At 57.1% G+C, this 26,363-nt stretch overlaps 12 protein-coding genes across 12 annotated transcripts; 5 read left to right on the top strand and 7 right to left on the bottom strand.

Annotated features, from left to right (window-relative positions):
• Window positions 1-2,013: 2,013 nt before the first annotated feature.
• On the bottom strand, window positions 2,014-2,464 carry B0I36DRAFT_252459 (TVP18/Calcium channel flower; the record flags this gene model as incomplete). The annotated part of the gene is made up of 2 exons (XM_046150686.1): window positions 2,014-2,314; window positions 2,373-2,464. Coding segments are annotated over 2 exons (393 nt in total), but the record flags the coding sequence as incomplete, so codon positions are not given.
• A 362-nt stretch (window positions 2,465-2,826) lies between these two features.
• B0I36DRAFT_27908 (uncharacterized protein) lies at window positions 2,827-4,057 on the bottom strand. Its single transcript, XM_046151450.1, has 2 exons — window positions 3,462-4,057; window positions 2,827-3,161 (listed from the first exon to the last, which is right to left on the bottom strand). Exons 1-2 carry the CDS (start codon window positions 3,765-3,767, stop codon window positions 2,916-2,918), a joined length of 552 nt encoding a protein of 183 aa, XP_046007218.1. The 5' UTR covers window positions 3,768-4,057; the 3' UTR covers window positions 2,827-2,915.
• Window positions 4,058-4,162: 105 nt separating this feature from the next.
• Window positions 4,163-4,990, bottom strand: B0I36DRAFT_367475 (nuclear transport factor 2 domain-containing protein; the record flags this gene model as incomplete). Its single annotated transcript, XM_046159474.1, has 6 exons — window positions 4,163-4,270; window positions 4,349-4,447; window positions 4,511-4,582; window positions 4,646-4,710; window positions 4,828-4,845; window positions 4,981-4,990. 6 exons carry the CDS (start codon window positions 4,988-4,990, stop codon window positions 4,163-4,165), a joined length of 372 nt encoding a protein of 123 aa, XP_046007217.1.
• A 968-nt stretch (window positions 4,991-5,958) lies between these two features.
• Window positions 5,959-9,503, top strand: B0I36DRAFT_367474 (uncharacterized protein; the record flags this gene model as incomplete). The annotated part of the gene is made up of 8 exons (XM_046159473.1): window positions 5,959-6,915; window positions 6,970-8,099; window positions 8,150-8,321; window positions 8,377-8,605; window positions 8,664-8,785; window positions 8,850-9,107; window positions 9,171-9,394; window positions 9,467-9,503. The coding sequence occupies 8 exons, from the start codon at window positions 5,959-5,961 to the stop codon at window positions 9,501-9,503; spliced, it is 3,129 nt and encodes a 1,042-aa protein (XP_046007216.1).
• A 757-nt stretch (window positions 9,504-10,260) lies between these two features.
• B0I36DRAFT_27829 (phosphoglycerate mutase family protein) lies at window positions 10,261-11,927 on the top strand. Its single transcript, XM_046151438.1, has 4 exons — window positions 10,261-10,587; window positions 10,656-10,800; window positions 10,877-10,950; window positions 11,025-11,927. The coding sequence occupies exons 1-4, from the start codon at window positions 10,393-10,395 to the stop codon at window positions 11,826-11,828; spliced, it is 1,218 nt and encodes a 405-aa protein (XP_046007215.1). The 5' UTR covers window positions 10,261-10,392; the 3' UTR covers window positions 11,829-11,927.
• Window positions 11,928-12,523: 596 nt separating this feature from the next.
• B0I36DRAFT_333609 (uncharacterized protein) lies at window positions 12,524-13,568 on the bottom strand. Its single transcript, XM_046155246.1, has 2 exons — window positions 13,225-13,568; window positions 12,524-13,134 (listed from the first exon to the last, which is right to left on the bottom strand). The coding sequence occupies exons 1-2, from the start codon at window positions 13,271-13,273 to the stop codon at window positions 12,665-12,667; spliced, it is 519 nt and encodes a 172-aa protein (XP_046007214.1). The 5' UTR covers window positions 13,274-13,568; the 3' UTR covers window positions 12,524-12,664.
• Window positions 13,569-15,173: 1,605 nt separating this feature from the next.
• Window positions 15,174-16,297, top strand: B0I36DRAFT_333608 (uncharacterized protein). The gene is made up of 3 exons (XM_046155245.1): window positions 15,174-15,247; window positions 15,349-15,491; window positions 15,591-16,297. The coding sequence occupies exons 1-3, from the start codon at window positions 15,199-15,201 to the stop codon at window positions 15,891-15,893; spliced, it is 495 nt and encodes a 164-aa protein (XP_046007213.1). The 5' UTR covers window positions 15,174-15,198; the 3' UTR covers window positions 15,894-16,297.
• On the bottom strand, window positions 16,217-17,128 carry B0I36DRAFT_367470 (GNAT domain-containing protein; the record flags this gene model as incomplete). Its single annotated transcript, XM_046159472.1, has 1 exon — window positions 16,217-17,128. One exon carries the CDS (start codon window positions 17,126-17,128, stop codon window positions 16,217-16,219), a length of 912 nt encoding a protein of 303 aa, XP_046007212.1.
• Window positions 17,129-17,501: 373 nt separating this feature from the next.
• B0I36DRAFT_434935 (uncharacterized protein) lies at window positions 17,502-18,770 on the bottom strand. Its single transcript, XM_046162737.1, has 2 exons — window positions 18,271-18,770; window positions 17,502-18,199 (listed from the first exon to the last, which is right to left on the bottom strand). The coding sequence occupies exons 1-2, from the start codon at window positions 18,533-18,535 to the stop codon at window positions 17,622-17,624; spliced, it is 843 nt and encodes a 280-aa protein (XP_046007211.1). The 5' UTR covers window positions 18,536-18,770; the 3' UTR covers window positions 17,502-17,621.
• A 1,040-nt stretch (window positions 18,771-19,810) lies between these two features.
• Window positions 19,811-20,933, top strand: B0I36DRAFT_424902 (uncharacterized protein; the record flags this gene model as incomplete). The annotated part of the gene is made up of 2 exons (XM_046162301.1): window positions 19,811-20,116; window positions 20,198-20,933. 2 exons carry the CDS (start codon window positions 19,811-19,813, stop codon window positions 20,549-20,551), a joined length of 660 nt encoding a protein of 219 aa, XP_046007210.1. The 3' UTR covers window positions 20,552-20,933.
• Window positions 20,934-23,313: 2,380 nt separating this feature from the next.
• Window positions 23,314-24,214, top strand: B0I36DRAFT_434933 (uncharacterized protein). The gene is made up of 2 exons (XM_046162736.1): window positions 23,314-23,348; window positions 23,465-24,214. Exon 2 carries the CDS (start codon window positions 23,589-23,591, stop codon window positions 24,066-24,068), a length of 480 nt encoding a protein of 159 aa, XP_046007209.1. The 5' UTR covers window positions 23,314-23,348; window positions 23,465-23,588; the 3' UTR covers window positions 24,069-24,214.
• An 833-nt stretch (window positions 24,215-25,047) lies between these two features.
• Window positions 25,048-26,052, bottom strand: B0I36DRAFT_367466 (uncharacterized protein; the record flags this gene model as incomplete). The annotated part of the gene is made up of 1 exon (XM_046159471.1): window positions 25,048-26,052. One exon carries the CDS (start codon window positions 26,050-26,052, stop codon window positions 25,048-25,050), a length of 1,005 nt encoding a protein of 334 aa, XP_046007208.1.
• Window positions 26,053-26,363: the final 311 nt, after the last annotated feature.

Here is a 26,363-nt window from a genome sequence, read left to right as displayed (position 1 = left end):
ACCTTTCCCCGGATCAGCAAGGCCCTACCCCCCGGATTCCCCCGCGCGGCGGCCGCTACCGAGCGCGCAGGGATTGGGGGGTGGAATGTGCGAGATTGCGACCAGCGGACGTCAGGATCGGACTAGAACCCATCTTCTGGAGACAAGTCTCCGCTGGTCCTTGAATCGTGACGTGACCCCCTGTGTGCTCCTTTTCGTATCACGGCAGGTGACTGTTTCATCTTTGCTACTATCTTGCGGATGGCACAACTAAAGCTACGACCGATCGGCCTGCCTATGAACTACATGTTCTTTCGTGATTGACTTGCCTACCAATGGAGTTCATCTTCTCACTTACTCAGCCCAGCAGGTCCTCTGCGGCGGCTACTTATATTCAAGTCCTCATCTTCGGTCCCCATAGTTCCAGCGTCAAGAGTGCTGTGCGAGGGCGAGGGTGAAATGAGATGGATGCTAAAGTCCTATACCTGCTAGATCTCGAGGCTTCAAGTCCACGTCGTCGACATGCCCAGCCTGTCAGTCACGACTGCTACCAATCTGCAAAGCCCATGCCTACGAGACCAGAAACTTGGAGTGACAGGTTGGGCACTGGCAGTGAGGGAATGTCGCGATGGCAGATCAGCAGATCAGCTGATCACAACCCCAGATTTGCGGTCCCAACGCATGTAGTCCAACCTCGCAAACATCCTGATCCACGAGCTAGCTACATGGACAACACTCGTTTGTTTGTAACTACTCAGATGAAGATGAGATGAGATGAGGCCAAAGCACTCTCGGGCGGTTTCGAATTATTTACCTCATGCAAGTTTCGTGGTAGGCCAGCTAATCCCGGTGTATGAGTTCAACTAGAACCCATGGCACAAACCGAGTTGGAACCGGGCTCGTGGTAAAAGTCTTCCATGCCACACTGAGACCAATGAAAAATGTTTCACGACAAGTAGCCATGGTTTCTTCGGCATCTCCAGACATGGACAATCATGGAAACCTTTCAGCGCGGATAGCAAATTCCTCTGTCATGCTATCATCAATCCCCCTGTCGGCCAGTTGGCAAGTCGGTCAGTCGACGCTTCCGACTTGCTCATGCCCAGTATGTTGTCTCCAAGCTCGAGTCCTGTCCCGCTGTACACAACAACGTCTGATACGAGGATCAATTGTTGACCCAACTCGACTAATTTGACAACACTGAAGTTGTTTCTAAATGTCCACCACACCCGTTTGACGGCAGACTATAAATTCTCCGGGTGTGAGACGGGAGTAACAGTGGTGAAATAGTGGAAGACTGTTCTCGGGGAGGAAAAAACAAGATCTGCATGTCCGCGAGCTGCGAACAGTACTTGTCGGACTACCACATTAAAAGCCCAGGGGCAGCCCACCAAGATTCTGGTCTTCATTATCTCCGAAGAGACCGGACCTGTGATAGCAAGCCGAGACTACGGGACGCACCTCAAATCCTATGCGTCTTGTTGTAAGCTTGGGAATGGTGGGAGTGGTGATCGCAAGTAAAAGCACTCCTGGCATGTGCTCCCCTTGACTTGTATCACCACCAGGACGGTCGAACCCTCGCGGGGCTCAGATCACAGAAGCCTCATCCCGGCTGGAAGAAGCGCAACAATGACATTCACAGATGTCGACAACATGGCCATAACCACATGAGCAAAGCCATTCTTAAAACGAAAAACCAAGACCCATTTTCATCGTGAGAAGTACATGCAAGGTACGAACACCATTGTACAGGAGTCCAAAAGCAACCCTCTCACTTGCCCTCCACTTCTAATTCTCAAAGCTCGACGCCGTACTCCAGACAGGTCAGGGGACCGTACTATGCGCCCCTGCTCAAAGCAAGTTTGCCAGGGAGGATATTTTGGTTTCCACACATCATCAACTTCGTTTCCAGTCTGCCTGAAGTCCCATCGCTTCCCAGCTGGGTTCTTCCCATGTCGGCCAAACCCGGCCACCCCGGCCAGGAAGTTCGCACCTCCGATTGGTTCGTAGTTGTTTGCGCTTGTCGTAGTCGGCTTACACAATCATCTGGGCGACACCCTGGCCACCAAGAGTCTTGCTGCCAACAAAGGCCTGGCCCTTGATACCCGCCAAGAGGTAAAGGACGGAGGTAATGGTGAGGAAGACAGCAGCAGCAATCAAGCTCGACCTGGCAACGAGCAAGCTGAGCCACTGGACAAGGGCCATGACAAGATACGCTGCGGCGCGCATGTAGTTGGTGGTGATCTTGCGGACAACATTGTCGAAGGAGGCCGATGTCGGGCAGATACGGAGCAGAAGGGGCACCTCAAGGAAGAGAATGAAAAATGACGAAATCCTAGCGCGAATGTCAGGGTCCTGCGCCGCAACAGACGCCGGGGTTCGGAAGCACTTACAAGCAGATGATGCTAAAAGCAATCAGGAGGAGAGTGATGGTGATCAAGTTGGCAATGCCTAGGGCAAAGCACAGGATCATGCAGAGAATTCCGCACCTAGTTGTATGTCAGCTCAATGTCTCTGTCAAGCGTGCCACGATCGTCGTTCGCTGTGTCCCAGTCGATCGGCCGGCAGACATCCTCCGCACGAGGGACGGTGCGTCGAGCGCCTTGGGGTGTTGCGCACGCTGCGCCACATGGCGAGCTTTGGGCCCGTTGGTCTGCGTGGAGGCGCGTGCTGACTTTGAGGATGATCTCGATTGTAGGCTGCTTACCATTGAGCATAGATGCCTATCGTTCGATGCGGCGTTAGCTAGGTACGATAGTACAGAGGGGACTGCTAGATGCTGGGAAGGACGTACTGAAGTTTCTCGTGGCGAACTCGTCCTTGAGACCCATTGTGCCGGTGGTGCGACTTTGTGCCTTGAGCTTTCGGGAATTGACGGTCGACGGTGCGATGGGAGATGTGGTGGAGTGCGTAAGCTCCGGAGCTGGCAGCGAGAGCTATGGATCGCCGGGTGATTGGCGGGGAGCGGACTGATGCGCGGGCTTTGAGATGGCGGCAGAGACGTCGAGATGGTGCGGGTAGAGGGTTGGAGATTCGAGAGCAGGCAGGAGAAGAGTGTCCAGAGTAGGGTTCGGGAAGAGCTGCGACAGTGATGCTGGCTGCGATGGGGACGACGTTGGGGCAGTCAGCTCTGGGGTCCGACTAGGACGTGCGCAAGTGCGTGGAGAGGGTCCGGGCTGGTGCTGCTTGCCGTGTCAGGTCAGTTCTGTACAGATGGCCAGTTGTGCAGAGAGCTTGGGTGGGGGGGCCGGCCCTGGGAGCCCTTTGTTGGAGACACCAGCCGCCGCACCTGTTCCCCAGCAACGCCGCCTGCCTCCTGCCAGCCCCAGCGTTCCTGCCAGGGGTCGGGTCGGGGCAGGATTGCGACAGGTCTCTGCTACTGCCTTCAAGCAGCACAGGCACCAGACTCCGCCGGGTACACTGTACTTCTCGTCCGCTCAGGAAGGCTCAGTCAGGCATGTTTGCTGCGCGTTTCCACTTACAGAGCTTCGGTTCAAGGTTGTGGCCGGCTTGTCCTTTGATGAATGAACGCTTGGTGGCGCAGCGCTGGGCATGGATGACACAATCGTCTTCCGTAGTAAGACTGGGCTGTCCTTGACTTTAATAGCTTGCGAAGCTGAGGCTCTCCAGGCACCCAAATAAACACCAACCACACTCACTGAATATGGAAGAGTCCCAGACGTGCCACGCTTAAGCTGGTGCCTTCTGCGTGCATCTGTACATGGCGTAGGCAGGAACCGGAAATGCGGCCCAAGGATATCGAGATTACGAGAGCTCTGACGCGGCATGGGCTGTGCAGGAGCAGGGGTCGGCACCAAGCAATCGATAGCTTTGTTGTTGAGGTGACATGACAGTTGTAGCCAATACCATTGTCCTTGGCAAGAAACAGGACACTATTCTGCACACTTCCAAATCCCAACCTCAACTCACGCGTCGGGTATGGGAACACTTCCGCAAAGTACTGCACGCAAGCAGCAGACAGTACGCTGTGCTGATCACTGCTGTGGCAAAGATTGCCATATGTTTTGTCCGACACTGACCAGGACAACAGACTTGATTGCGCTATCTGACGACGATGATTGCCTCCTGCATTGGACCGTAGCGCTGGCCGACAGCGCTGTCACATGCGTGCTGAGACGATGCGCTTCGCAGCCTCCGCGCGCAGCATACTCTCTTGTCGCACTTAGCCGTAGACGAGCTTGAAGAGGTCGTTGAGGACGTAGAAGGAGCCTCCGTCGGGCATCAGCTGGAAGGTCTGAGTGTAGTTCATGGGGCGCTGCTCCTCGTCGACCTAATCAGGAGACACCGAGGGTCAGCCCGGCACACTTCGTTGTGGAGTATCAGCGACTCTTCTTTGAACGCGACCTACCAAGAGTTGACCGGTAACGAGGACCAGGACACCACCGCTGACGCTAGGCTGAGCGTCGAGCGTAGAAACCTGGTGCTTCACCTTCTGGAAGGGGAGGCTCTGTAGGAAGTCCCATCAGCTTCGAGATTCTAGAGAAATATTGGTGGTAGGCGATCCACATACAACAAGCTTCTCGACAATGGTGGCGACACCGAAGCTGGCCGAAGACTCGAAAGTGAGCATCGATCCATCGCGCTGCGAGCTACGTCAGCAAGGATCTTCCCGGTTCCTGTATCCGTCTTTCGAGGGATCGCATACGTAGAGGGCGCTGAGCCCAGTCCGGTCGCTGTCGAACTGGTTGTAGTAGTATTCGACGAATTGCTCTAGGGAGAAGAGGAGGAGTCAGTTCGGTCGATTCGGGTGTCGGACTTGGTGGCGTCATCTGCGACGGCCAGATGAAGCGCTCTGTCGAGCTGTCGACCGGCCCGGGGCAGACTCACTCGCGACCTCCTCGAAGTCTAAGATCGGGCAAGGTTGTCAGTTACAATTCCAGTACTTAAAGCGACAAGGTCTTGGGTGGTGGGCAGGGTTTGCGGTTGAGCGTGGTGGGAACTGCAGCTCGCGGGGAAGCACTCGTGCGCAGGGGAACATACTTTGGGCCATGTTTGCGGTGCTGTGTCGCTGGGACGAAATGTGACTCTGTTGACAAAGGTGGACGGGGAAGGACGCAAGGCTTGCCAGTCTGGAGGCTCGAGGTTTTTGTGACTTGCGGGAGACGGGAAGCACACGGGCAAGACAATGCGCCGGCGCGGGCAGCAGTGACAGCCCCACCATGGCCCAGTGTGTGAGGCGGGCCGGCGGGGTAATTTGACAACAACCTGCACAGCTCGATGAGGGAGCTCCAGCTCCCATCTGCCCAGGTGAGGTGAGGTTGGCGCCCAATGCATCGGGACGCCCGAGGCACGCAGGCCACCACACCACGGCGGCGACCACCACCACCAGCCACCCCTGTCCGGCACTGACTTTGTTTGATGTTGAAGCGCGGAGGTCATCTTGTCCTGCGGCACCATTCCCCCCTGACATTCATGCTTGTGCGCAACCAGTGACGTTGAGCTATGACGCCACGGATTCCGTCTTTTCACCGGCCCTGGGCGTCGGAAAAGGCGAGACATGCTTGATGACATGCTGCTTTCACAATCAGGACCGTGCAGCCCAGGACAAAGACAATCAATACACGGCTTTGCCTGCTGCCCTTGGGACTTATAACGGCGTGTACTCCCCATAAGGGTGGGTCTCGATCATGCCTGAATCATGCACTAATTAAGGACGCCAAAGCTCCCCAGCCAGCCTGAATCGCATGAGCGACGCGCAACCTCACGCACCTTCGCCTCTCAGCTCGACCTAGATTCCCACGGCAACACGGCTTCAATGGGTAGGCCACCCATCGTAACGGGCGGCATAAAACTTCATAATCGACATGATCCATCAGGTGCCGCCCGCCAAGGACCATGAAGATATAGGTCTTCCATGTCCTCTTTCACAAGACAACCAGGCTGTCGCGTTGGATCAAGGTCTCGTGTTTGCGGCACCTCCTTGACTCGGTATCGCGCAGGCGGGGCCTATCACACAAGATGGACCGCCCCCCAACGGCACGAGAAGGATTGTCGAATTTGGTCAAACGCAAAACGTCCGCTGGCACGCAACGACGCCGGACGCCGTCTGTCAGCTCGCTGGACAGAGTCTTCGCAACACATTCGGAACCCTTGGCACCATCCGAGCCCGAAGCTCGTAGGCAAGCTCCTCTGATTGGCAGTGAGCCTACGAATGAGGATGACACGTACGGCCTCATCGAGATGCGTGATAGCTTCTTCGACGCTATCTTCAGCGTGCCGAATAGTGTTGAACCAGCGGAGATTTTGAAGCAAGCACAGGCAACATTGCCCTTCGCATTCCGGAAGAGGGATCCGTTGTCGCTCAGCGGCTTTCTTCCCAAGCAGTGGCGTGAAATCAGGGGCGTCGTTCGCCGTGTCACCACCACTCGGGCTGGCATCAAGTTACTTAAATCGTTCGCGGCATTCTACTTCGCCTACATTTTGTGTCTCGTTCCAAGCGTCAGGGGTGTTCTCGGCAATCACTACTACATCACGGCTGTGTCTACCATTCTTGGCCATCCTGGACGGGTAGTCGGTGCACAGGTCGACGGAGCTGTCCAAACCATCATTGGCACAGCTACAGGCCTGGGATGGGGCGCCCTGGGTTTATGGATATCAACATCCACTACCAAGGCTCGTGACGGCTACGGAGGCGTCCTGGCAACGTTTTTGTTCCTATATATCTTTGTCATTGGCTTCATCCGGACCTACTACATACGCACATACCAAGGCATCATTTGTGCCGGGATAGCCATTGCCTATACATGCTTGGCCGATGTCTCAGCCAACGAAGTGTCATGGGCGAAGCTTCTGGACTTCGCCATTCCTTGGGCCCTTGGCCAAGCCATTGCCTTGTGTGTGTGCGTTGTGGTGTCTCCTGATGCTGGCGCACGCCCTCTTGCAGTGGCACTACATCAAGCCTTTGAAGTCATGCTGGTGAGTCCGCTCCGTGGTGAAGAAGCGTGTGAACATTGCTGATGTCTCTGGCAGGATGGACTAGTCGTTGCAGGAAGCGACCACCGCAGGATGCGCCGCAGGTTAGCATCAACGTTTGTCAACTTGTCGCAAGCCTACCGAGATCTCATCCTGGATATCTCCATCACGTATTTTGACCCCAAGGACGTGTTCGACCTACGGAATCTTATTCAGAACGTGCTCCGCTCACAGCTCAGCCTCCAAAACGAGACTCGGCTTTATGAGGGCCTTGGCCGCTCAGCAGAGATTGGAGGCAGGCCGATTCTGGACGAGTTCGTCGTCAGCGTGAATCTGGAACCAGCTTCAGTCGAGCAGAACGAAGAGCTCGAGTTGATGAAGTTTGTCGCCAGTTATCTTGCAAATCCTACCGAAACGCTTCTAGGAGCCATGAGGGAAGCATTGAAGAGTTGTGACGCTGTTCTCATGGACATGAGCGGCCTTCGTCAATATCTAGGTCCAGCACACGATGTTTCAAATGATGTGGCAGGCGCTCTCGTCACCTTGAGAAAGGGGATCATTGAGTTTTCGCGCTGTCAAGACACTGTGCTGGCTAGCGAGCGCCTCCCTGCGTCTTATGGCCAGCTGCCGGAACTTGTCAAGCTTTTTGCCTTTTGTCGCCCGGTGCATCAGACAGCTTCTGCCATTGAGGCACTGCTAGTCAAGGTCAACAATATGCAGCAACGAAAGCCGAGATATCCTCGCTTTCACTGGCCGTCTTATCCCGCTGCCAGAAGTCTATTTCGAAACAACGCACAAGTCCGACATGATCGAGGCGGTGTAACAGCGGGAGCATATTTCAGGAGCTTCAATGAGATCGCGGAGCTCATCCAAAAGATCAAATCGCGGAACTTTCAGCCACTCCCCCGCACCAACTATGCTTCCAAGGGCTCCCGCGATGAAGCGCATGCAACAATGACAGCGGACGAACTAGAGGACGATAGCCCTACCAAGCGAACCAAGATCCGATATGGTGTTTGGAAGGCCCTGCACCGCCTGCAGGGCTTCGAGACAAGGTTCGGCTTGAAGACGGCAGCTGTCACGACGCTGTTGTCAGTTCCTGCCTGGCTTACGAAAGATAGTGACTGGTGGAATACATATGAGGCATGGTGGGCCGTAGTCATGGCGTGGTTGATCATGGGATCACGGTAAGCACCATTGCCAGTCAAACGCCTTCATTGTCACTGACAATCATTAGAACTGGGGGCAATATTCAGGATCTGATGATGCGATCGTTCTGTGCTGTCCTCGGAGCAGTTTGGGCAGGCCTAGCATTTGCGGCGGGAAACGGCAGTCCTTATGTCATGGCTGTGTTCTGCCTTATATATATGCCTCCGATGCTATATCGATATACACAAAGCTCTCATCCGGTAAGTGCCTCCCTGGTTTCTCGTGTGGCGTTGTCTGATATCCAGGCGCGCATAGAGGTCTGGCCTGGTCGGCTGCTTGGCATTCACGACAATTTCCTTGACGCTAAATACGGCACCCGAGGACACATCACACATTTCCATTGCGGCAATCCGCGGCGCTGCCATGGTCGTCGGCGTAGTGGCCTCGATACTCGTGAACTGGATTTTGTGGCCTTTTGTTGCCCGACACGACCTTCGAAAAGGAATTTCATTAATGCTCTTCTACTCGAGCATTGTTTACCGAAGTAAGGCTGGTTTTCCCAAACACTTGATCAGGGTGGAAACTCATGGATGTTCTTTCAGGTATCGTCTCAAAGTACGTCTACTACGAAGCAGGGAGGGAACCGACTCAAGAGGACATAGATGCTTCAGAGCAACTTGAAGGCCGACTTCGTGAAGGGTTTGTTCGTTTGCGCCAACTCCTCGTAAGTAGTTGCGTGCGATGCCTTCACGTTGTAAATCACATCCCAACCGCTGACGATTGCCCAGGGCTTGACACGACATGAGATCCGACTTCGGTCGCCCTTTGACCCGCTCCCATACTCTGGTCTCATCGATGCTTCGGAGCGCTTCTTTGAGCACGTTGTTGCTCTCAGACAGGCTTCTCTATTCTACCACCCAAAATTCATACGAGATAACGCGGAAGCTGCCGCAGAGCTGCTGCCATACCGCAGAGACGCCATTGCAGCCATTCTCACAAACCTCTATGTTTTGTCAGGGGCGCTCCGAGCGAATCGGAAGATGCCGGTATGTTGCATGAGACCATGAATATTCTGTGTCCACAGTGTGCTGACGCCGTCTTGTCCGCAGAAATACCTACCTAGCGCAGCAGCCGCGCGGGCGCAGCTTTTACAGAAGAGCAGCGAGCTACAGGACCGCATAGATGCTGACGAAGAGGTTGAGAAGGAGGAGAAGGCCGAGAGCCGGAAATGGTCGCAGATCTACAGCTACTCGTACAATGAGAGCCTGACAGGTTGTGTTGAGCAGCTCGAGGAGCTAGAAAAGTACACAAAGGCCATTGTCGGGGAACAAGGGTAAGCCGGCCAGCATCTCCACCCACTTGTTTAAGACTGTTTTTACTGATATGACGCGTATACTTGTTGCAGGTTTGATTGCGGCTTCCTAGACACGTCCTTGAGCTAGCCATGTCGAAAATTAACTGAGCAATGGCTTCAAGTGGGCCATGCCCGTTTTGGCATGATCACAGCTAGCAATTGACGATGACAGTGGCCACGAAAGGAGTCCGACTCTATGACCTGGCAGATGCAACATGGGACCCACGTGTCGAGTGTGCCACGGATGCAACATCCGAAGACGGCAGGCTCCCGGGAAGAGTTTGGGAAGCCGTGCCAACCGGAGGTGGACTGAAGCCAGCGTACGCCACGGCCGAATAGATGAAATGGGCGATGGTCCATGTCAAGCAAGCGCAACATGCTAATGCAGGGGAAAAGGGTCGTTGACTGCGGCTCCCAGGGATCCGACGCCTCGGGACGGACGCAGGCAGACTATTTGCAAGGGTTCCCACGGAGTTCGGTGAGCGAGCAAGAGATGAGATGAAATCGAGCGGCTCGACGGATCGGCTGTCGTGAGCGGCTCCGTGGGCACAGGGGGGTGCCTGGCCGCCACGTTGTCACTCCCGGCCCGGCGATTGGCTGCACGTGGGCTGCCGGCGCCGGGCCCCGGACCAGGGCCCCTCCACAATCGCGCCTGGGCCGTCCGCATTGTCTTCCATGTACACCAAGGCAAGTGATGGTGTATTACTGCCATGCGGGACTATTCACATGCAGGTCCGCCGATTTGGCCGACCACCCTGGCCTTGCCCAGGCTCGCAGCGTTGGAGCACCTCGTCATGCAAGTCTGGGCATCCTGGGCGTCATCTCTGCTTGCTGGCATAAATAGCTACTCGTGTCCCCGGCACAGTCGCATGCTCTCGATGCAGGAGCTGCCAGGCCATCCTCTCTATCGCTCACAGCAGCCAGTATACCACACTCGTTAATACCCCCCATTTGCAGTTCCTAGCATACCCGCCGCGATGCTGTCCAAGAGTGGTCTCGTTGTGCTCTCGCTGGCATCGGCCTGCATGGCCTGGCCCTGGGGCAGGGCTGGCAAGTGGTCTGACAGGCAGAGAACCACCTGCCATGGCCACGAGGCCCTCCTCAACTACACCACCGTCACCGGCTTCTTCCTGCAGGACGACCCCAGCACAAATCCCAGCGGCTTTGACTACGTGAGTTGCCATTCGTTCTCTGGAGTGTGTACACCTACAGCAATGGTTCCCAACTGACATTCCGGCAGACAACCACCAACTACGGCCTGATCAACCAGTCGTACCCCACGGATGCCGAGTTTGACCCTACTGGTGCCCGGACTCTGTGGGAACGCTTCGAGTACTATGTCAACTCGCTTAACCAAGCCGCTGACAAGAACACCCAGTACAAGGGTACGTCGAGGGCCTCCACCCGGATTTTGATAGAGGGCCTGAGCAACGAGCTAACAGCAGCTGCCGAGACCTACAGTCCTCTTGTTCGGACGTCACGGCGAGGGTTACCACAACGCGGCCGAGAGCGCCTTTGGCACTCCCGCCTGGAATGTAAGCAAGCAAGCAAACTCGTGAGCTGTCTCTGGCACCAGTCTGATCGACCCGCTCACGCAAACGTTCTGCAGTGTTACTGGGGTCCCCTCGATGGCAACGGCACCGTCACCTGGCGCGACGCCGCCCTGACCCAGGCCGGCATTGACCAGACCACCAAGGCGTTTGATTTCTGGACCAGACAGCTGTCGGACGCGGTCAAGATGCCGGCGCCGCAGTCGTACTACAGCAGCCCGCTGCGGCGCTGCTGGCAGACGGCGCAGCTCAGCTTCGCGGGGCTCCGGCTCCCCGCGGACCGCCCCTTTGTCCCCGTGATCAAGGAGTTCTTCCGCGAGGGCATCTCGATGCGGACGTGCGACGAGCGCAACAACAAGACCTGGATCCACGAGCAGGTGCCCAACTTCCTGTTCGAGGACGGCTTCACCGAGCTCGACGAGCTGTGGCGCGGCTACGAGGCCGAGACGGACGAGGCGCAGGTCAAGCGCACAAAGGCCGTCCTCGACGACGTCTTTGCCCACGACGACGCCACCTGGATCTCCATCACCGCCCACAGCGGCGCCATCTCCAAGCACCTCCAGGTCCTGGGCCACCGCGCCTTCCGCCTCGGCACGGGCCAGGCCATCCCCGTCCTCGTAAAGGCCCAGAACCTCCGCAAGGTCGACACCCCGACCTCGACCATCGAGTCCTGGTGGTCGGAGCCCACCTGCGCCAACGGCCCGCCCATCACCAGCATCGGCGGGACCGGCTGCATCTGCTCTACCGGCTCGGCCACGGCTACTTTCTCTGCCTCGGCCTCGGCTGTTGCTACCGAGAGTTCCAGTGTCACGGTCACCGATGGCAGCGTCATCACCCCCGCGCCGACCACCTCGGTCGTCTGAGCTTGTAAAGATGGGTGGTTGTGTCTCTCATCGGTTGCATTCTTGTAAATACTTGGAGGACATGTGTGTAGTTAGACCAAAATGGGGGACTGGCGATAATAAGACGAGAGAGTTGATGTCACTTGTGATAATTATAATATAACCACCACACATTTGTTTGTTGTGTCAATTGTGATGCGTCCCGGGACTTGTTGGACATCATCTATTGGCAGGCGCATCCCGGGATGACGACAACGGGGGCGTTTGCCAGCACATGGCATGTCTGCTCATCACTATTGAGTCGCGATGAAGTCGCTTCAGACAATTATACGCTATTATCTGGGGAGGGGGCGAGGTAATGCAATGTCATGTCAGTGGGGTTGGCACCGACTTCGTGCTTGGTATAACCGTACAACGCCAGGTGTCCAGTCTGTGATGTGCTGCGCAAGGGGGGGGTTGTGCCGGCTGAGGCCTGGGAAGTGCGTGCTACGTCTTTGCATGCCCGGTTGGGACTTTGACGTCGATTAATCTTTGCGGCCCAACACGGGCGAAAAGAGTTCAATCTTGAGTTATGCTCTTATCCAGGACTGACCGGAAGTCCTTTTCATGTCGAGCTACGCCTCTCCAAAGCGCAGGCTGCCGAGATGGGAGGGAAACGGTACACACAACGATGAATGCCAGAGAGGAAGCCAGAGAGGAGGCCAGAGACATTGCCACATTGATTGCCATTGCACGACGCCCAGCCGCCTGGAGTGGAATCTGCAGACTCATAACACAAGCAGAACTTTTCCAGTCTGCCTTGACCAAGACGGGCCTTAGATATATATATATATCCCACAACCTCCCCTTGCTAACTACTACTGCTGCCACGTCTTGTTGTACTCCACCACCATGTCCTCCTGCCACTCCATCAGCCCTTGCCAATCAATACAGCTATGCACGACCCCCCAGCTCAGCCCGCCCTCCCAGTAGCTCTTGGGGCTCCCCGGCGGCGAGTCGCTCTCAAAGACCATGTGGTCGCCGCACGTGGCGCTCAGGCGCAGGTACTCGAAGCAGTGCTCCATGTGGTCGATCCAGTCGACGTCGATGGGGCTCGAGCCCAGCGGGTCCGTGTTTGGCGCGTCGTACACGAGCGAGTTGTACCGCATGCGGATCATGTGCACGCAGTGCAGGGAGTGCAGGTTGCTGAGGACGTAGAAGTTGTGCAGGTTGGCAGAGTCCAGCGCCGCGCGGGCGGGAGGGTCGTGGAAGGTGAAGAAGGGGGCGCGGATGCCTGGGTCCGAGAGTCCGTAGCGGGACGGGTCGGAGAGGTAGATGGAGTCGGAGCCTGAGTTTTTGAACCGTCCCGAGTTAGTCAGAGAGTCTCCTTTATGGGGTGAAATATATGCAGTTGAGAATGAGTGATGGAAGTGCTCACCAGCTGTCAACTTCTTCCAGTTGCTCGCGGCCTCGGCGGAAGGGCCCATGAACTCCTTGTGTGGGATGAAAGGCACATTTTTGCGATTCGTGAAGACCTGCTGGGGTATCGGAGAGGCCGGGTTCGTGATGCCGGCTTCCAGCAGGATCTTGGCTCGGTCAGGCGGCCTTGTCGTCGATGCCCACTGGGCCCCGAAGAAGCCTGCGAGCACTCCAACGACAAGTGTAGAGATACTGCAGATGAACACACGACTTATTGATATTGGCTGGCGCCGGTGCTGTCTCGATCCCTGGTGCGTCTTGTTGGTGTGCAGGAAGGAGTCGCGCTCATTCTGGCTGGCGGTGTCGTCGCTGTCTTGGTCGATAGACAGCGAGTCGTAATGGCCGTCTTGCTTGTCGTTGAGCGTGGTTGACATGACGAAACTGGTCCCTTGATGACGCGAGATGTAGTAGACTACTGAGAGGATGCTGCTGTCAAAGTTGAAGTTGTGGTCATTGAGAGACACTGGCTCTGTCCAAGAGGATGCGAAGATGGGAGTCGGGGACCACGACAGACCCTGAAAGAATCAGAGCATGCCCTGAATCGAGAGCAACTGGAAGATAGATCTACGTGGTACGGATGGCAAGCGCTGGTGCGTACGTCACTTGCACCACTGCTGTCGTGATGCCAGTGGCTCTGCTCGGGCCTGTGCTCTGATGTCCGTTGGGTGTCGTCCCATGGCGGAGGAGATGGATGTTACCACCTACCTAAAGAGGAAAACGCTGCGGTATACTCGATGTCGACTTGCCCGGTATACGCAGTGGAGTGTACCACGAGCTGATGCTGGTCTTGTGCCGCCAAGTCGATCGACCCCGCTACCTTAGCAGTGGCGAGATGTGCTGGCGTCAGCACGTTGTCGTGCGTGCATACCTCGTTGAGCCACGCCCTTCCCGGGCCCATGAGGAGGCACCAGCTGCGGACTGTGGGGGTCTCCGTGCAGCAGCCACCTTGTTAGTACTTGTCCCTGTGGCCAGCATCCCCAGTCCTATGTACGGAGTACACGGATCTCGAAAGGACCCCTGCGGGAAGCTGCATTGCCGATCTGGGGACCCTGGCTTGGCTCGTTGACATTGACAGGAGATAGCGACACCCCCTCGACCCCTCATTCCCACACCTGGACAGCCCCACCACCCGCCTTGTCAACCGCTGCAGATCAAAGCTTATCTCGCAGGGGTTCGTGTCGTGCGTGTCTCTCCACCCACAGCCTGCATGCGCATGTCTCGCGCCCCGGTGGTTTGACACGGCATACGACATGTCGTGGGCCATGATTGGCTACCGGCTTTTGCCTCCGCGGCAAAGCGAGAAAGCGGCACCGAGTACGAGTCGGTGCAACGTGCGCGGGATTCCTCGTCGTGCCGTTGTCGGGTCTGCCTTGTGGGGGAGACCGTTGTCGGTTGGGTGTTCAGGGGATCTGTCTTCGTGTGCTAGAGGAAGGAAGCATGAAGAACGCAGAGGGTAGTCTGTCTCCGGGTTGTTCACAGCATCTGTCTACGCTGCTCCCCTCTTGTCCATCGCTTCTGGCCAACAGCAGGAGCACTGCGCCCCCCCTTCACCAAAGACTCTCGCTCTCTTCCTTCTCTGCTACCAAACATACTCCTGCCTCTTGGTGGTTGTGTACTCACAATGGCTCCGAGCGAGACAAAATACGCCCCTCTCTCCGGCGACGGGGAGAAACCGTCCAGCGGCCGCGCAAGTCTTGACGACAGCGTCGACCTCGAAGACGTATCTCGTCCAGCCCGCACAGCCCGGGTCCCCAGCTGGCAGACGGCCGCGGTCATCGTGCTCAGCCTGGGCTGGCTCGCCACTGTCGTGGCCTGGCACCAAACACGGCCGCTGCAAGTGCCAGTGTCCCCCTTCCGCATGTACACCAGTACGCCCATCCCGCAGGACGTGTTCAAGCCCGTCAAGAAGGTCTTTGACAAGGACGAGCGGTACATGGGGGGTGGCCGAGAGGCAGATATTGCTTGGGACGGGCTGGTTGCCGGTAAGTGGTGCTGCACATGAACAACAGCTAGCCCCGATGCTTTCTGTCCGGCTGTCGAAGAGAGAAAGCGCGTGCTGATCATGCCTGTCGTCGGCTTCTAGGACACGACGCTGTGTGGATCGAGAATCCAAAGCAATGGGGCCTCGGCGAGGGCATCGTCGCGCCGTATGACCATCCAAACACCCCCGTGCCCAAGCCGCAGGATTTCTACGTCATCTCGATCCTGCACCAATTGCACTGCTTGGTATGTTTTGCACCGTGTGCCTTCAGAAGTTCTGGCTCAGAGCCTCTGTAACAGACAAGAACCCTTCTAACGCGGGTTTCTCCAAACTCCCGGCACTAGAACATGATTCGCTTCCAATACTACCAAGAGAAGGATCACCGCAGCCACAAGGTCACCGAGGACCAAGAAACATCCTTCAAGTGGAAGGTCCACGTGGAGCACTGTTTCGAGTACCTTCGGCAGGGCATCTCGTGCGGGGGCGACCTCATCATCGAGGGCAACAGCCCGATCAAAGTTGGGCAGGGCCACGCCACGTCGGTGACGGGCTGGGGCGTTGAGCATGACTGTATCGATTTTGACTTGCTCCGGCGGTTCCAGATTGAGCAGGAGGCCAAGTACAATCTGACTTGGCAGAATCCGTAGGCTGGATCGTGATTGCTTGACCTTGTAGAAGGCAACGCATCCAGAGTAGAAGGGTGGGCGACATAGTCGTTAGTGGTAGATAGACTTCAAAATGACGACGTGTATCATGCCTTCGTGTTTCCCTCATCCTGCCCGTCATGGAGTGCTGCGGAACTGTGTGGTCCCTGAGGCACCACAACGTACACAACGCACATAAATCGGGACCTGAAACTGACAATCGGCCTCGCTCAATTTCCATCCACATGACCTGACGATGGCGCTTTCTAGCAGGAGTCCCTGCCGCTCCCAAGTTCTGTAACAAAGTCACCAATTCTTCGTGGTCTTCACACCACCGCACCAGCACCCTCCTGCGCCACCACCTCCTCCTCACCAGGCAGCCCCAGCGCCCTGACCTCATCCTCGCTCACCGTCCCATCACTACCACCACCGCCGCCCACCCTCATAGTCCACACCATCCCAACCACACCCCCAAAGAAACTCAACCTCCTCAGCCCCTTTTTCTCAAACCCCAGACCCTTGAGAACAGCCGCACTCGCAAGATTGCCCGGGTCATGAAGTCCCAGCACGACCTCCCCGCCGCCGCCCTTGGAGTTGGCACCTCCCTTGTCCCCCTCCTGCCGCTGCACCGCTGATCCCCGCGATGACGACGACGAGGACCACCAGGCAAGTAAACCCCGGGACGCCTCCGTCGCGATGCCCTGCCGGCAGAACTCGGGGAGCACGGCGAACCCCAGATCCGGCGCGGCGTAGCCGGACCCGGGAGGCCCGCGGGACAGGGAGACCGTGCCGACTATCTTTCCTGCTTCCGCTGCTCCTGGCGACAACGCATTATCTTCTCCTCCTCCCACTGCGTTTGCTGCTGCTTCTGCTTCACTCCCACCGCCAGTGGTGTTGGTGCCGGTGCTGGTGCCGATGTCAGGGCCAGGATGATTGCCGATGGACTCGCCGGGCCTCGGGACAGGGAGGCGGAGGACGACCAGGTACGTCCCGTACCCGTTGCGCGCGTGCTCCGCGACGAAGCGGTTGCGGATGTACGCCCGCGCGGCGTCGCGCGTGGTGATGCTCGTCGGCTTCCCGCCGATCGAGGCGATGAACTCGGGCGTGTTGTACAGGTGCACGATGAAGTCGGCGTGGGCGGCCGAGTCCGGGTCCGGGGGGATGAGGTGCAGGCGCGGGGTGGTGATGAGAGTGTTGTTGTTGTTGCTGCTCGTGATGGTGGTGGCGGGGGTTGCCATGGTTATTGTTGTTGGCGCGGAAAAAGAAACGGGGGAAACCTGGCAGGGGTGTGGTCTATGTGTTTGAATGTGCAAATTGGCGTGATGCAGAGAGGTCCAGATGATTGTTGTGGTGAGAGAAGGTCTAGGAGGCGCAGAGGGGAGAAATGTTAGTGAGGGCTGTAAGTGTGGTTGTATACCGTTGTTAGCACATGGATGGCTGCGGACCAACGCTGGGCAGCAGATCATTGCAGGGCTTGCGGACCCGTAGACAACCAACACTTTGCGCAATCCTGGTCACCACCCCAGTCAGCTCGAGTCTGGCCAGATAATGTGTGCGAGCCCTGAAGTGGCTTTCTAACTTTTAATGCGAGTTTGACAAGTGCTGTATATGCTGTCATTGACGCAGGAACTAGCTAGCAGGATACACCCGAGAACATCAATATCTGACTCTATGAAAATTGTGAACTCATTCACTTGACATCCATTTACGATCCGTCATGTGTAACGGCGATCATTTAGACTCGTGGCTGTGGTGCGCCGGCACGACAGCGCCCTCATCACCCTCTACAAAATCATTGCGGTGGCCCGGAGTATGGGTGACAACGCCGCCCTTGTACCCAGACCCCTTCTTCTTGTCCGAGCGGTGGTCATAGGCCCATGAAAAGAGCCGCTCAAAGTTGCGGCACTGGTGCGTAGCGCCCATGCCATTAATGCCCACGACGGTCAGGGGCTCAAAAGTCGAGTCGCCCGCGCACATGATGGCCTGCCGGATATAGTCGAGACAGTGGTCGCGGTGGGCCGTGATCTCGTGCGGCTCCATCGAGTCGGCCATGGTCTCCGGGTAGTACGCGAAGCGCAGGAAGTTGAGGCAGTGCAGCTGGTGGAACATGGAGACGCCATATACCTTATGGGTCTCTGGGTTGTTTGGTGCCGGGAGGGATGCGGGCAGGCTGTAAGTGAAGGCGTTGGGCACCTCGACGATGCCGTCGCCTGGAGGCGACAGGCGCTGCCACATCTCATCGGTGTGGTTGTCTGGCGCGCCGCCATAGTAGTTGTGCGGCTGGAACGTCACGCGAGTGTCGTAAAGCACTGCGACAGGTTATGTTGTCAGCACACGAGTATTCTCGATCAGCAAGTGGCGTCTACAAGCAGATACTCACGATCTGGCTCAAAGTGGTCCTGGCGAGGCTTTGCGTCGCAGTCGAAGCTGCGTAGAAGGACGTGGACGTGCGACCAGACACCCACCGCAGCAAGGAACAGCGCAACGTTGAGGCCAGTCACGGCGACGCCTCTGCTCAGCCAGGGATTCTGCCTTTTGGCAGGCCGCACCACTGGCGTGTCCATGTCGTCGGACGGCAGGAAGCGCTTCGTCTCGTCTGACGACATGGAGTTGCGAGAATAGTAGTCGTTGCGAGGGCTTTCCATGATGAGGTGCAATGGCAGGACTGGACAGAGACAATTGTGAGGAACGAAGCAGGCTTGCCCTAGGTGATTGTGTGGTCAACAGGGAGAGAGGAGTGGTCTTCGAGGTTACGGAAGATGCGCGGGTCTCCAGACGTCGTCTTGCGATCAAGGACATCCGGGACACCGCCTTGTGATTGACCAATGCTGCCGGGTCATGGTTTGGTCGAGTGGCGCCTATCTTTGCGTGTGAAGCCGGGCAGATGGCGTCGTCGGGATCCACGCCACTGTGTCATGCTGCAAACCAATCGTGGCGGTTCCTGACTCTAGTGTCGTCAAATGTCACGGCAGATGCGACCTAGCGTGGAGTGAGGAGGGTCCTAAGAACGGAAGGTGCTTGGCAGGGGCGGGGAAGTGGGGGCGGGGCGTGTGTTTAACAAGATCCCTAGTCGACAGTGCAGTGAGTGGCCCGGCCGAGTCCGCAGCAATGTCACGCTGGGGCCTCGTGTCAGTTGGCCATCAGTAACAACACCAAGGGTTGGCCCTAGCCCGGCGTTGCATCTCGTCTTTCAACAACGTCCGACTGGCTGGCCGGCTTGTATCTGTGCTGCTGTACGCTGGTTTATCTGTCGTGCGACACCAGATCCTTGCCATGTCTTGGGCCTCGTTGCCACGGACCTGGTCTTGCCCTATCTGCGGGGAAGATCACCACTGGACATGGTCGTCTCGAGTGTCCCGCACGCCTGTTCGAGGACTGCAAAGACACTCTGTCAAAGGCTGATCGCGCAAAAAATCATAATTCCTGCGAGTTCCACCAGCCGGCTGGGAAAGCGAGTGGCCAGAGACCACCTCTGACTCTGCGCATCGGAGTCTTGTCCTTTGCCCAAGGAATCCAGATCAAGTGTCCTCGACTGTGTCCCCTTCTCCTTGGGAATCGTCCTCAACTTTTGGTCTTTTCTTCTGTTGCAAAGCAGTGCTACCACTTCTTGTTCCATCCTCGGACAACCACACAACACCATGGCATCCAAGTCCTCGCCCACCAAAGTCTCATCGCCTTCAAGCAGGCCATGGACTCTCGTCGGAGTCTTTGCCCCCACAATCATTGCCCTCGCCGGCATGCGCTGGGGCTCACAGGGTCTCGCAGCTCTGGACTCGTTCCTCCATAGCTCTGCTTCACCCTCAACCCAAGCAGACATGATGACCACAAACACAAGCGCATCCTCCACGGCGCCCTTCAGCATGGAAGCTCTGCGCTCACAGTACGCCCACGGCTGCCCAGACCACCAGTTCCGCACGAGCATGTTTAGCAGTGATCCAATCATTACATATATTGAGAACTACCTCTCCCCCGCAGAGATCGAGTACCTGCTCAAGCTGGCGAAGCCTTTGTATCAGCAATCTCCCGTATCCCAGGGAAAGCGGCTCAAGACGTACAACGCCGAGATCCGGTCGTCCATGTCCGCCGTGCTAGGCGGCAACGATCCGGTAGTGCGGTGCATCGAGCAGCGCTCTGTGGATTTCCAAGGTTTCCTGCCCCGCAGCCACCTCGAGGACCTGCAGGTCGTCAAGTATGGTATCTCGGACCACTTCCGGCCACATTTTGATGTAAGTGGTATATTCCTCGAACTGATGTTGTCAGAAGGGTCAAGGGGAATATTTGCTAATTTGCATATGACTGGTGTCTAGTGGTTCGGAGGTGACTCCAACCCCCGGATTTCAAGCTTCTTCGTCTACATTGCCTGCGACGCCGACGACACCAACCATCCCGGGGCCGGCGAGTGCAAAGGCGGGGCGACACAGTTCCCGGACTACACGGGTGCCTTCCCCGCGAAATGGTGCCAGTTCATCGACTGCCACGACGACAGCGGTGTCGGGGGCGTGGCGTTCAAGCCGATCCCGGGCAACGCCATCTTCTGGGGCAACTTGTATCCCAATGGCACGGGGCATCCGGGGACGTGGCATGCGGGCATGCCAGTGACGCAGGGACGCAAGGTCGGGATGAACATTCTGACGAGGAGGGAGAGACTGGTTGGTGTATAGGGCGGTGTGGCATTTGTAGTTTGGACTTCAACCATGTGTCCATCTTTGTTTGCTATCATGATATCTCTGGAAAATGTCTATCTGCTGGCATCGTAGCACCTAGCTGTCTTCAGCAACTGGAAAATGAAAGTTGTTTTGCCCCCCCTTCCCGAACGCAACCCGGTCTCCATTGATGAGGTTGTATATGTGGTGGAGCTTGAATGTGCTTGAAGGAGCCATTACCATTACCATTGCCATTGTCATCACCACCAGATCGGTGCACCGTGTTCAATTCGTGAGTCAGCCAGTATTGCTGTGTGGTCCACGGCACCCCAGCATCGCATTACGGCAACTTCAGCGGTGATTGTCCTGCTTGCGAAGGCTGCGGTGCTCCCAGAATCGCCGGCATGAGAGAGCCCGGGAAGACAGTCTCACTGCCGTGTCACTGTTCAAAGCAGGCAACACGCAGCACCCTCGGATATCATCGGTGGAAAGCGGAGGACGATGCCGAGGGGTTACACAAGCACGGTCCCTTGCTCGGTCTCCTCGCACCACGCAGTAGTGATGAGTGGCGGGCAGGAAAGGACCACGAGTCGCGTGCTCGCAGTCGGGCTTACGGGCGTCTTGTTTCTCGTGCCAGCTGGCCGCTCGGCAGCTTGTGCATGCCGACAGGACAGTGAGTGAATATACTGCGCCTGGCTGAATCAGTTTCATGTCTTCTTTAGCGACAGCCATTGGCTCTCACAGACGGACGTGTGCACCGGGAGCCCATCTTGCTGGTGGTAATCAGGCCATGCTGGTGGGCTAGGACAAGGCCTGGCTGGTATCACGGGAGCTGGTCCGACTGCACACCGCCCCCCCGGGCTCCCCCCGCCAATTGACCATGCGAGTCTGCATGTGATGCTGACTGACCGGGGAGGTTGCCGTGCTCATCAGAATTACCTTTTTGCACAAAGATCGCCCACGGGCGTTGGCGCAGGGCTGGCGGCCAGGAGAAACGAAACGAAGTGGGGGAAGGCGGGGTGGGATGACAAGCTTTGATCTGCAGGACCGCCAAGCGTATACCACCCGCTGTCTGTCAGGGGTCCCTGGTCCTTGTGGTTCACGGCCGTGTGGGGATTGCTCTTATGCACACGCCCCTGCTTTGGAACTTGGACTTGAATGGGCGGAAAGTACGTTAGCACACGAGCTCGCATGCCAGCTGCAAGTCGCCCCCTCGGAACACGCATGTAACCCTTGTGCAATTCGACGGCGATGATTGGCGACAAGCTCGCTCCTCCAGCTGCCTATCTTCTCGTAATGGTCCCGAGTGGAGGACGTTTCAACGACGCGGTGGTCGCACCACTAACCCCGCCCCAGTTAGAGCGGCAGGAACAGCCCAGGCCGACAGAAGGGGACGCCGCGCGGTCAACGTCCGGGGCCCGATAGGGCTGACAGGAGGGCTCCACGGCTCGGGTTCTATTAGACATTGCATCCAGGCCATGCGCCCCGACAACGACCTTGTCTCCGCCGGAAGCTAGCCTCCCTTGCCCTGGGATAGGCTTGGAGGGACGTTTCTTGTCCTCACCCCTAGCGCCGATAGCACCGTTGCGGTCCTTCTCCCAGGACATGTCCGCGTGTGCCAGCCTTGGAAAAGGGACTTTTTTTTCTGTCAAGACGTAGATCATCTGCTGCGTGCTGGGCTCGTCTTGCATGGCCACTCCTGCCTTCACGGCCGGGGGTTTTTTTACCAGGGCGGGTCTTTGAGGTCTCGGTAGCCCAGTTTGTGCTTTCTGTGTCGTGCGTGAGCCTGATGGCCTCCGCGTTAGCCGAGGCTACTCTTACCGACTCTCTGCAACTCCCACGAAGCACAGTGTGCCATGCTAGATGCTTGTCTTTGCACCACCAGCCGTCGTGATACTCAGCCGAGAAACCGAGCGTCGTGATCGTCTCCGCTTCAACTACACTCGACACCGAAGAGGGGCGACGGCGATCCCATGTTGCACGAACGAGAAAAATCCCTCTAGTCCTGGTGCCAGCATTGCTGCGATTCGCACTTACACCAGACACAATCAACCCTGTTCGAAGGAAAAACCACGCAGCCTGTGAACATCCGTGTCTCCAGACCCCCCCCCCCGTCCGGCAGGACCTTACCATGTGCCCAGGTCTGGTCCTGACAAAAGAGAAAGGAGCCAGTCATGTTTCCATGGCCGATGTGTTCAGGCAAGGAGACGCGAGCAACCCACCCGGCCGCATATCCTTGCGCGCGCCCGCCCACTTTGTGTTCTTCACACCCCCACTCTGTACGTGCTTCAAGTGTCTTACCGATCTACGCGTCGTCGTGGTCGTCTGTACATGCGTCCCGGATGTCACCTGCCAGATCTGGTATTCTTTAGCAGCAATCCATGGCCTGACACAGGGCCGCCGTCAGGGCCGCGTAGGACCACGCCATCCCAGCGTTCTGCGGCGTGATGGAATTGCCCCTCTTCGTGGATGGGGATGGGATGAACGGGGTGAAACAGGCATGTCGGCAGAAGGAGTGGCGGCTTATCGCGGGCAAGGAGGATCTCACACTCGGGATGTGGTCATGTAAAATCGGGGAACGCAGAGACTGTATTGCTACCCACTGTCACTGGTCAGGTGCGACCCGTCGTCGTAGGCCGAGGCTGCCCAATATCAGATCCATGGACAAGTAAGTGTTGTGGCCTGGGCCTCTAGTCCCCGGGAGGTATATAGATACAGTCCTGGAGGCTCCATAGAGCAAGACTTGTTCTTTTCCCGCTCGTCAGAGACATCCAGTTTAGCACGCTTCGCCTGCATCAAGACATCTCTTCGCCTCGTAAGTAATCATATAATGCTCGTGAGCAGGAGCAGGAGCAGGAGCAGGAGCAGGAGCAGGAGCAGGAGCAGGAGCAGGAGCAGGAGCATAGTACTGACGCTTTACATATCCTCAAGTCAAAGTTCTCCAAACAGACTCGCAAACTTTTACACCTCTGACTGGACTTTCCAAAACCCAGCCAGCGCCCCTCATCCACACACACACACACACACACACACCACAAAATCAGTGAAAAACAAAATGAAGAACACCGTCGTCTTCTCCACCGTCGCGGCCATGCTGCTGCCAGCGCTCGTCGCCGGCGCTGCCCTCGGCGCCCGCGGCGAGGGCGCCGAGCCCGCCTACGTCTGGGCTTCTCAGTCTGGCAAGCGTGACGCTGCCACCGAGGAGGCGGAGCCCGCCTACGTCTGGGCATCTGGAAAGCGTGAACCCGCCAGCGAGGAGGCTGAACCCGCCTACGTCTGGGCATCGGGGAAGCGTGAATCAGCTACCGAGGAGGCCGAGCCCGCCTACGTCTGGGCGTCGGGGAAGCGTGAACCCGCCAGCGAGGAGGCTGAACCCGCATACGTCTGGGCATCGGGGAAGCGTGAATCAGCTACCGAGGAGGCCGAGCCCGCCTACGTCTGGGCATCTGGAAAGCGTGGCGCGGCCAGCGAGGAGGCTGAGCCAGCTTATGTCTGGGCTTCTCAGTCTGGCCGCCGTGCCGAGTCTGAGGAGTAGATTGTGTAGATCCAGGCAACTCATCTACGATCGGATCAGTCGGCAGGGATAGGACTTTGAAAATGGTCGGCCTGGCCCATGACTTGGGCTAGAGTGCGAACAGGTTCCCATGACAGACAATTGAAGATGATGAGATGGACGACCTATTGGGGACTTACTGTCGGTGATTTCATATTGACTACTTCTGCCGTGACATGACACTTATGCTTGGTGAAACGATAGCACCAAAAAGTCTGTCGGCAGGCACTCCCCATTCTGCTTCTTAGGCGAATGCGACGCCCTGAATCCTCTGGGAATGAAAGTCCAACGCATTGGCATCGTTATGACAAGGTTGGGCAGCTTTCTCGAGTTGATGATAAGCGCTGTTGCCGAACTTATTTCCAGGATGTGCCGATTTCGCTGTAGGTTCATGGTGTCCGCGGATGGAAAGGGCGCGGCATGGCAAAGCCGATAGCTGGGACCACGAGCAGCAGCCTGAACGAGAGCGTAGCTCCTCTTCTGTGTGATGTCGTGAACAGTAATGACTCCAGTGTGAGATTGCGTGATCTGCCTCAACAAAACGGTTCTGATTTGGTTTTGTGTCCTTCCGTTCCGCCAAGCAAATGAGCTTCTCTGAGCCCTTGCTACGGAGCCATGCTTGCACGAATGACCCGTCTTGATGTGGATGGCTATGATGAGGGCCTGGCGAGCTTAAAAGAATGGAAAAGAAAACGAAATGGAAACCTTCAATTTGTGGCTATCAATCGTCGTCCTGAAACGAATCAAGTCACTTTCATCGCTCGTAAAAATAGCAAGAGGGCGGAAAGACTGTTTCACCTCTTCCCTGAGCACACATGCACCATGTGATGACACTTGCACAACATCGCGGAGGTGGAATCTGTCGAAATGTCGTGATCGAGCCTGATTCTTAGACTTCCGCGCACAGCGCATCCATGATGATAAAAGACCGTCAGCTGACCCGGCCAGAAGACCGACTTGTTCAATCCAACCTCCGGTCGAGGATCAACCTGACCTCGGGACACCAGTGCTCTATCTGCTCCATCCTGACTTCGTGCCACCGCGCCGGCTGGTGGTAACCCAGTGGCGTCTTGTAGTAGATGTATTCGACAGAAAACCGCTTTGCAGTGTCGACGTCGGGCAGCTTTGCGCCGGCCTCTTCTAACTTTTCAAAAAAGAACTGGTCCTCGAAAAAGTGGCCGGAGCTGGCAAAATCGGCGGAGCGTGCGATGTCGAGGAAGGCGCGCGGGTTGCGCAGGCTCAGGCCTCCGTTGTAGCCCTTGCCATACCCCTCGGCGATGGGGGCGCCAACCATGTCGTACTCGAAGAAGTTCTCGACTGTGTTGCCGGACCGCGAGCACAGGATACTGTCGGCCTGGAACAGCAGCACTCGCTGTGCTTCGGACACCTGCTCCCAGATCCAGGGCGATGCAAGGAACTGCGACACCGCCTGGGTGTCGGTCAGCGCGGTGTTGTCCGGGAGGAAGACCACCTCGAGCTGGCCGCCGTCACGAAGTCGCTGGAACGGCGCCGACCGGGGCTCTTCCCAGGTCTTCTTGTCCGTGAAGAGGACCATCCCCCACGCGGGCCCCAGAACAGCCGCAAAGTGCAACATGATGGGTATTATGCTCGGGACCAGGCGGCTCTCGATGATGATGGCCTTGGGCCGGTCAGCAGCCGGCTCGGAAGGTCCCAGTCGCTGCTGCTGGTTCTGTGATTCTGGTTGTTGAGCTGCATCGAGGTGTGAGGTAGCACCAGCGCTCCCCTCCGGGGTGTCGCCCACTGCACCTGGTGACCCTGGAGAGGCGCCTGGGTGACCTCCGAGGGCGGATACTCGCTGGGAATTATCAGTCGAGGGGACCGGTCTGCTGTCCCACCAGGCAAGATAGCAAAGGATGACGAGGGCGGCCGCCAGTGCGCACAAGTACTTCTTGGAGCGCAGTCTGGACCAGGCATGTGAGGACGTGCTGTTCTGTGCGTGGGCCATCTTGGACGCGGTCTGTTGGATTGTGGACTTGGCTGTCCCTCGTGATTGCGGCCCACGGGTATTGCCCTTGGGAAACAAAGAACAACAGGGCGCGCCCCCGGGCCTAATAACTGGAAGCACTGCCGGGCTCTTCCAAGGCTCGAGAAGAGTGACAAGACGTGATGGTGGGGGCCCGACATGTATAATTCCGGATTCGGGAAGGCACGCCCCCGCAAAGAGCTCTAGACTAGCCCTAGAGGGGAGGGGCACCTGCATGCCAGGATGCACACAACCTTAATTCTGACATGCGCGAGGCACCCAACCGGGGCTGC

The sequence above is a fragment of the Microdochium trichocladiopsis genome, assembly GCF_020744255.1.
Source record: "Microdochium trichocladiopsis strain MPI-CAGE-CH-0230 chromosome Unknown B0I36scaffold_10, whole genome shotgun sequence".
In the NCBI taxonomy this organism is placed as follows: domain Eukaryota; kingdom Fungi; phylum Ascomycota; class Sordariomycetes; order Xylariales; family Microdochiaceae; genus Microdochium; species Microdochium trichocladiopsis.
This window is presented reverse-complemented; position numbering and strand designations above follow the sequence as displayed.

Bases quoted from the DNA above. Each gene is read 5' to 3' on its own strand.
- B0I36DRAFT_27908 (XM_046151450.1), bottom strand. From the start codon at position 3,767: ATGCCGCGTCAGAGCTCTCGTAATCTCGATATCCTTGGGCCGCATTTC. The intron at 3,162-3,461 runs GTAAGTGGAAAC...CACGGCAAGCAG, and splicing joins CAACCTTGAACCGAAGCTCT to CACCAGCCCGGACCCTCTCC.
- B0I36DRAFT_27829 (XM_046151438.1), top strand. From the start codon at position 10,393: ATGCTGTCCAAGAGTGGTCTCGTTGTGCTCTCGCTGGCATCGGCCTGC. The intron at 10,801-10,876 runs GTACGTCGAGGG...CGAGACCTACAG, and splicing joins CAAGAACACCCAGTACAAGG to TCCTCTTGTTCGGACGTCAC. The intron at 10,951-11,024 runs GTAAGCAAGCAA...AACGTTCTGCAG, and splicing joins TTGGCACTCCCGCCTGGAAT to TGTTACTGGGGTCCCCTCGA.
- B0I36DRAFT_333609 (XM_046155246.1), bottom strand. From the start codon at position 13,273: ATGGGCCCTTCCGCCGAGGCCGCGAGCAACTGGAAGAAGTTGACAGCT. The intron at 13,135-13,224 runs GTGAGCACTTCC...TCAAAAACTCAG, and splicing joins CTGGAAGAAGTTGACAGCTG to GCTCCGACTCCATCTACCTC.
- B0I36DRAFT_333608 (XM_046155245.1), top strand. From the start codon at position 15,199: ATGGGGGGTGGCCGAGAGGCAGATATTGCTTGGGACGGGCTGGTTGCC. The intron at 15,248-15,348 runs GTAAGTGGTGCT...GTCGGCTTCTAG, and splicing joins TTGGGACGGGCTGGTTGCCG to GACACGACGCTGTGTGGATC. The intron at 15,492-15,590 runs GTATGTTTTGCA...TCCCGGCACTAG, and splicing joins TGCACCAATTGCACTGCTTG to AACATGATTCGCTTCCAATA.
- B0I36DRAFT_434935 (XM_046162737.1), bottom strand. From the start codon at position 18,535: ATGGAAAGCCCTCGCAACGACTACTATTCTCGCAACTCCATGTCGTCA. The intron at 18,200-18,270 runs GTGAGTATCTGC...AACCTGTCGCAG, and splicing joins GGACCACTTTGAGCCAGATC to TGCTTTACGACACTCGCGTG.
- B0I36DRAFT_434933 (XM_046162736.1), top strand. From the start codon at position 23,589: ATGAAGAACACCGTCGTCTTCTCCACCGTCGCGGCCATGCTGCTGCCA.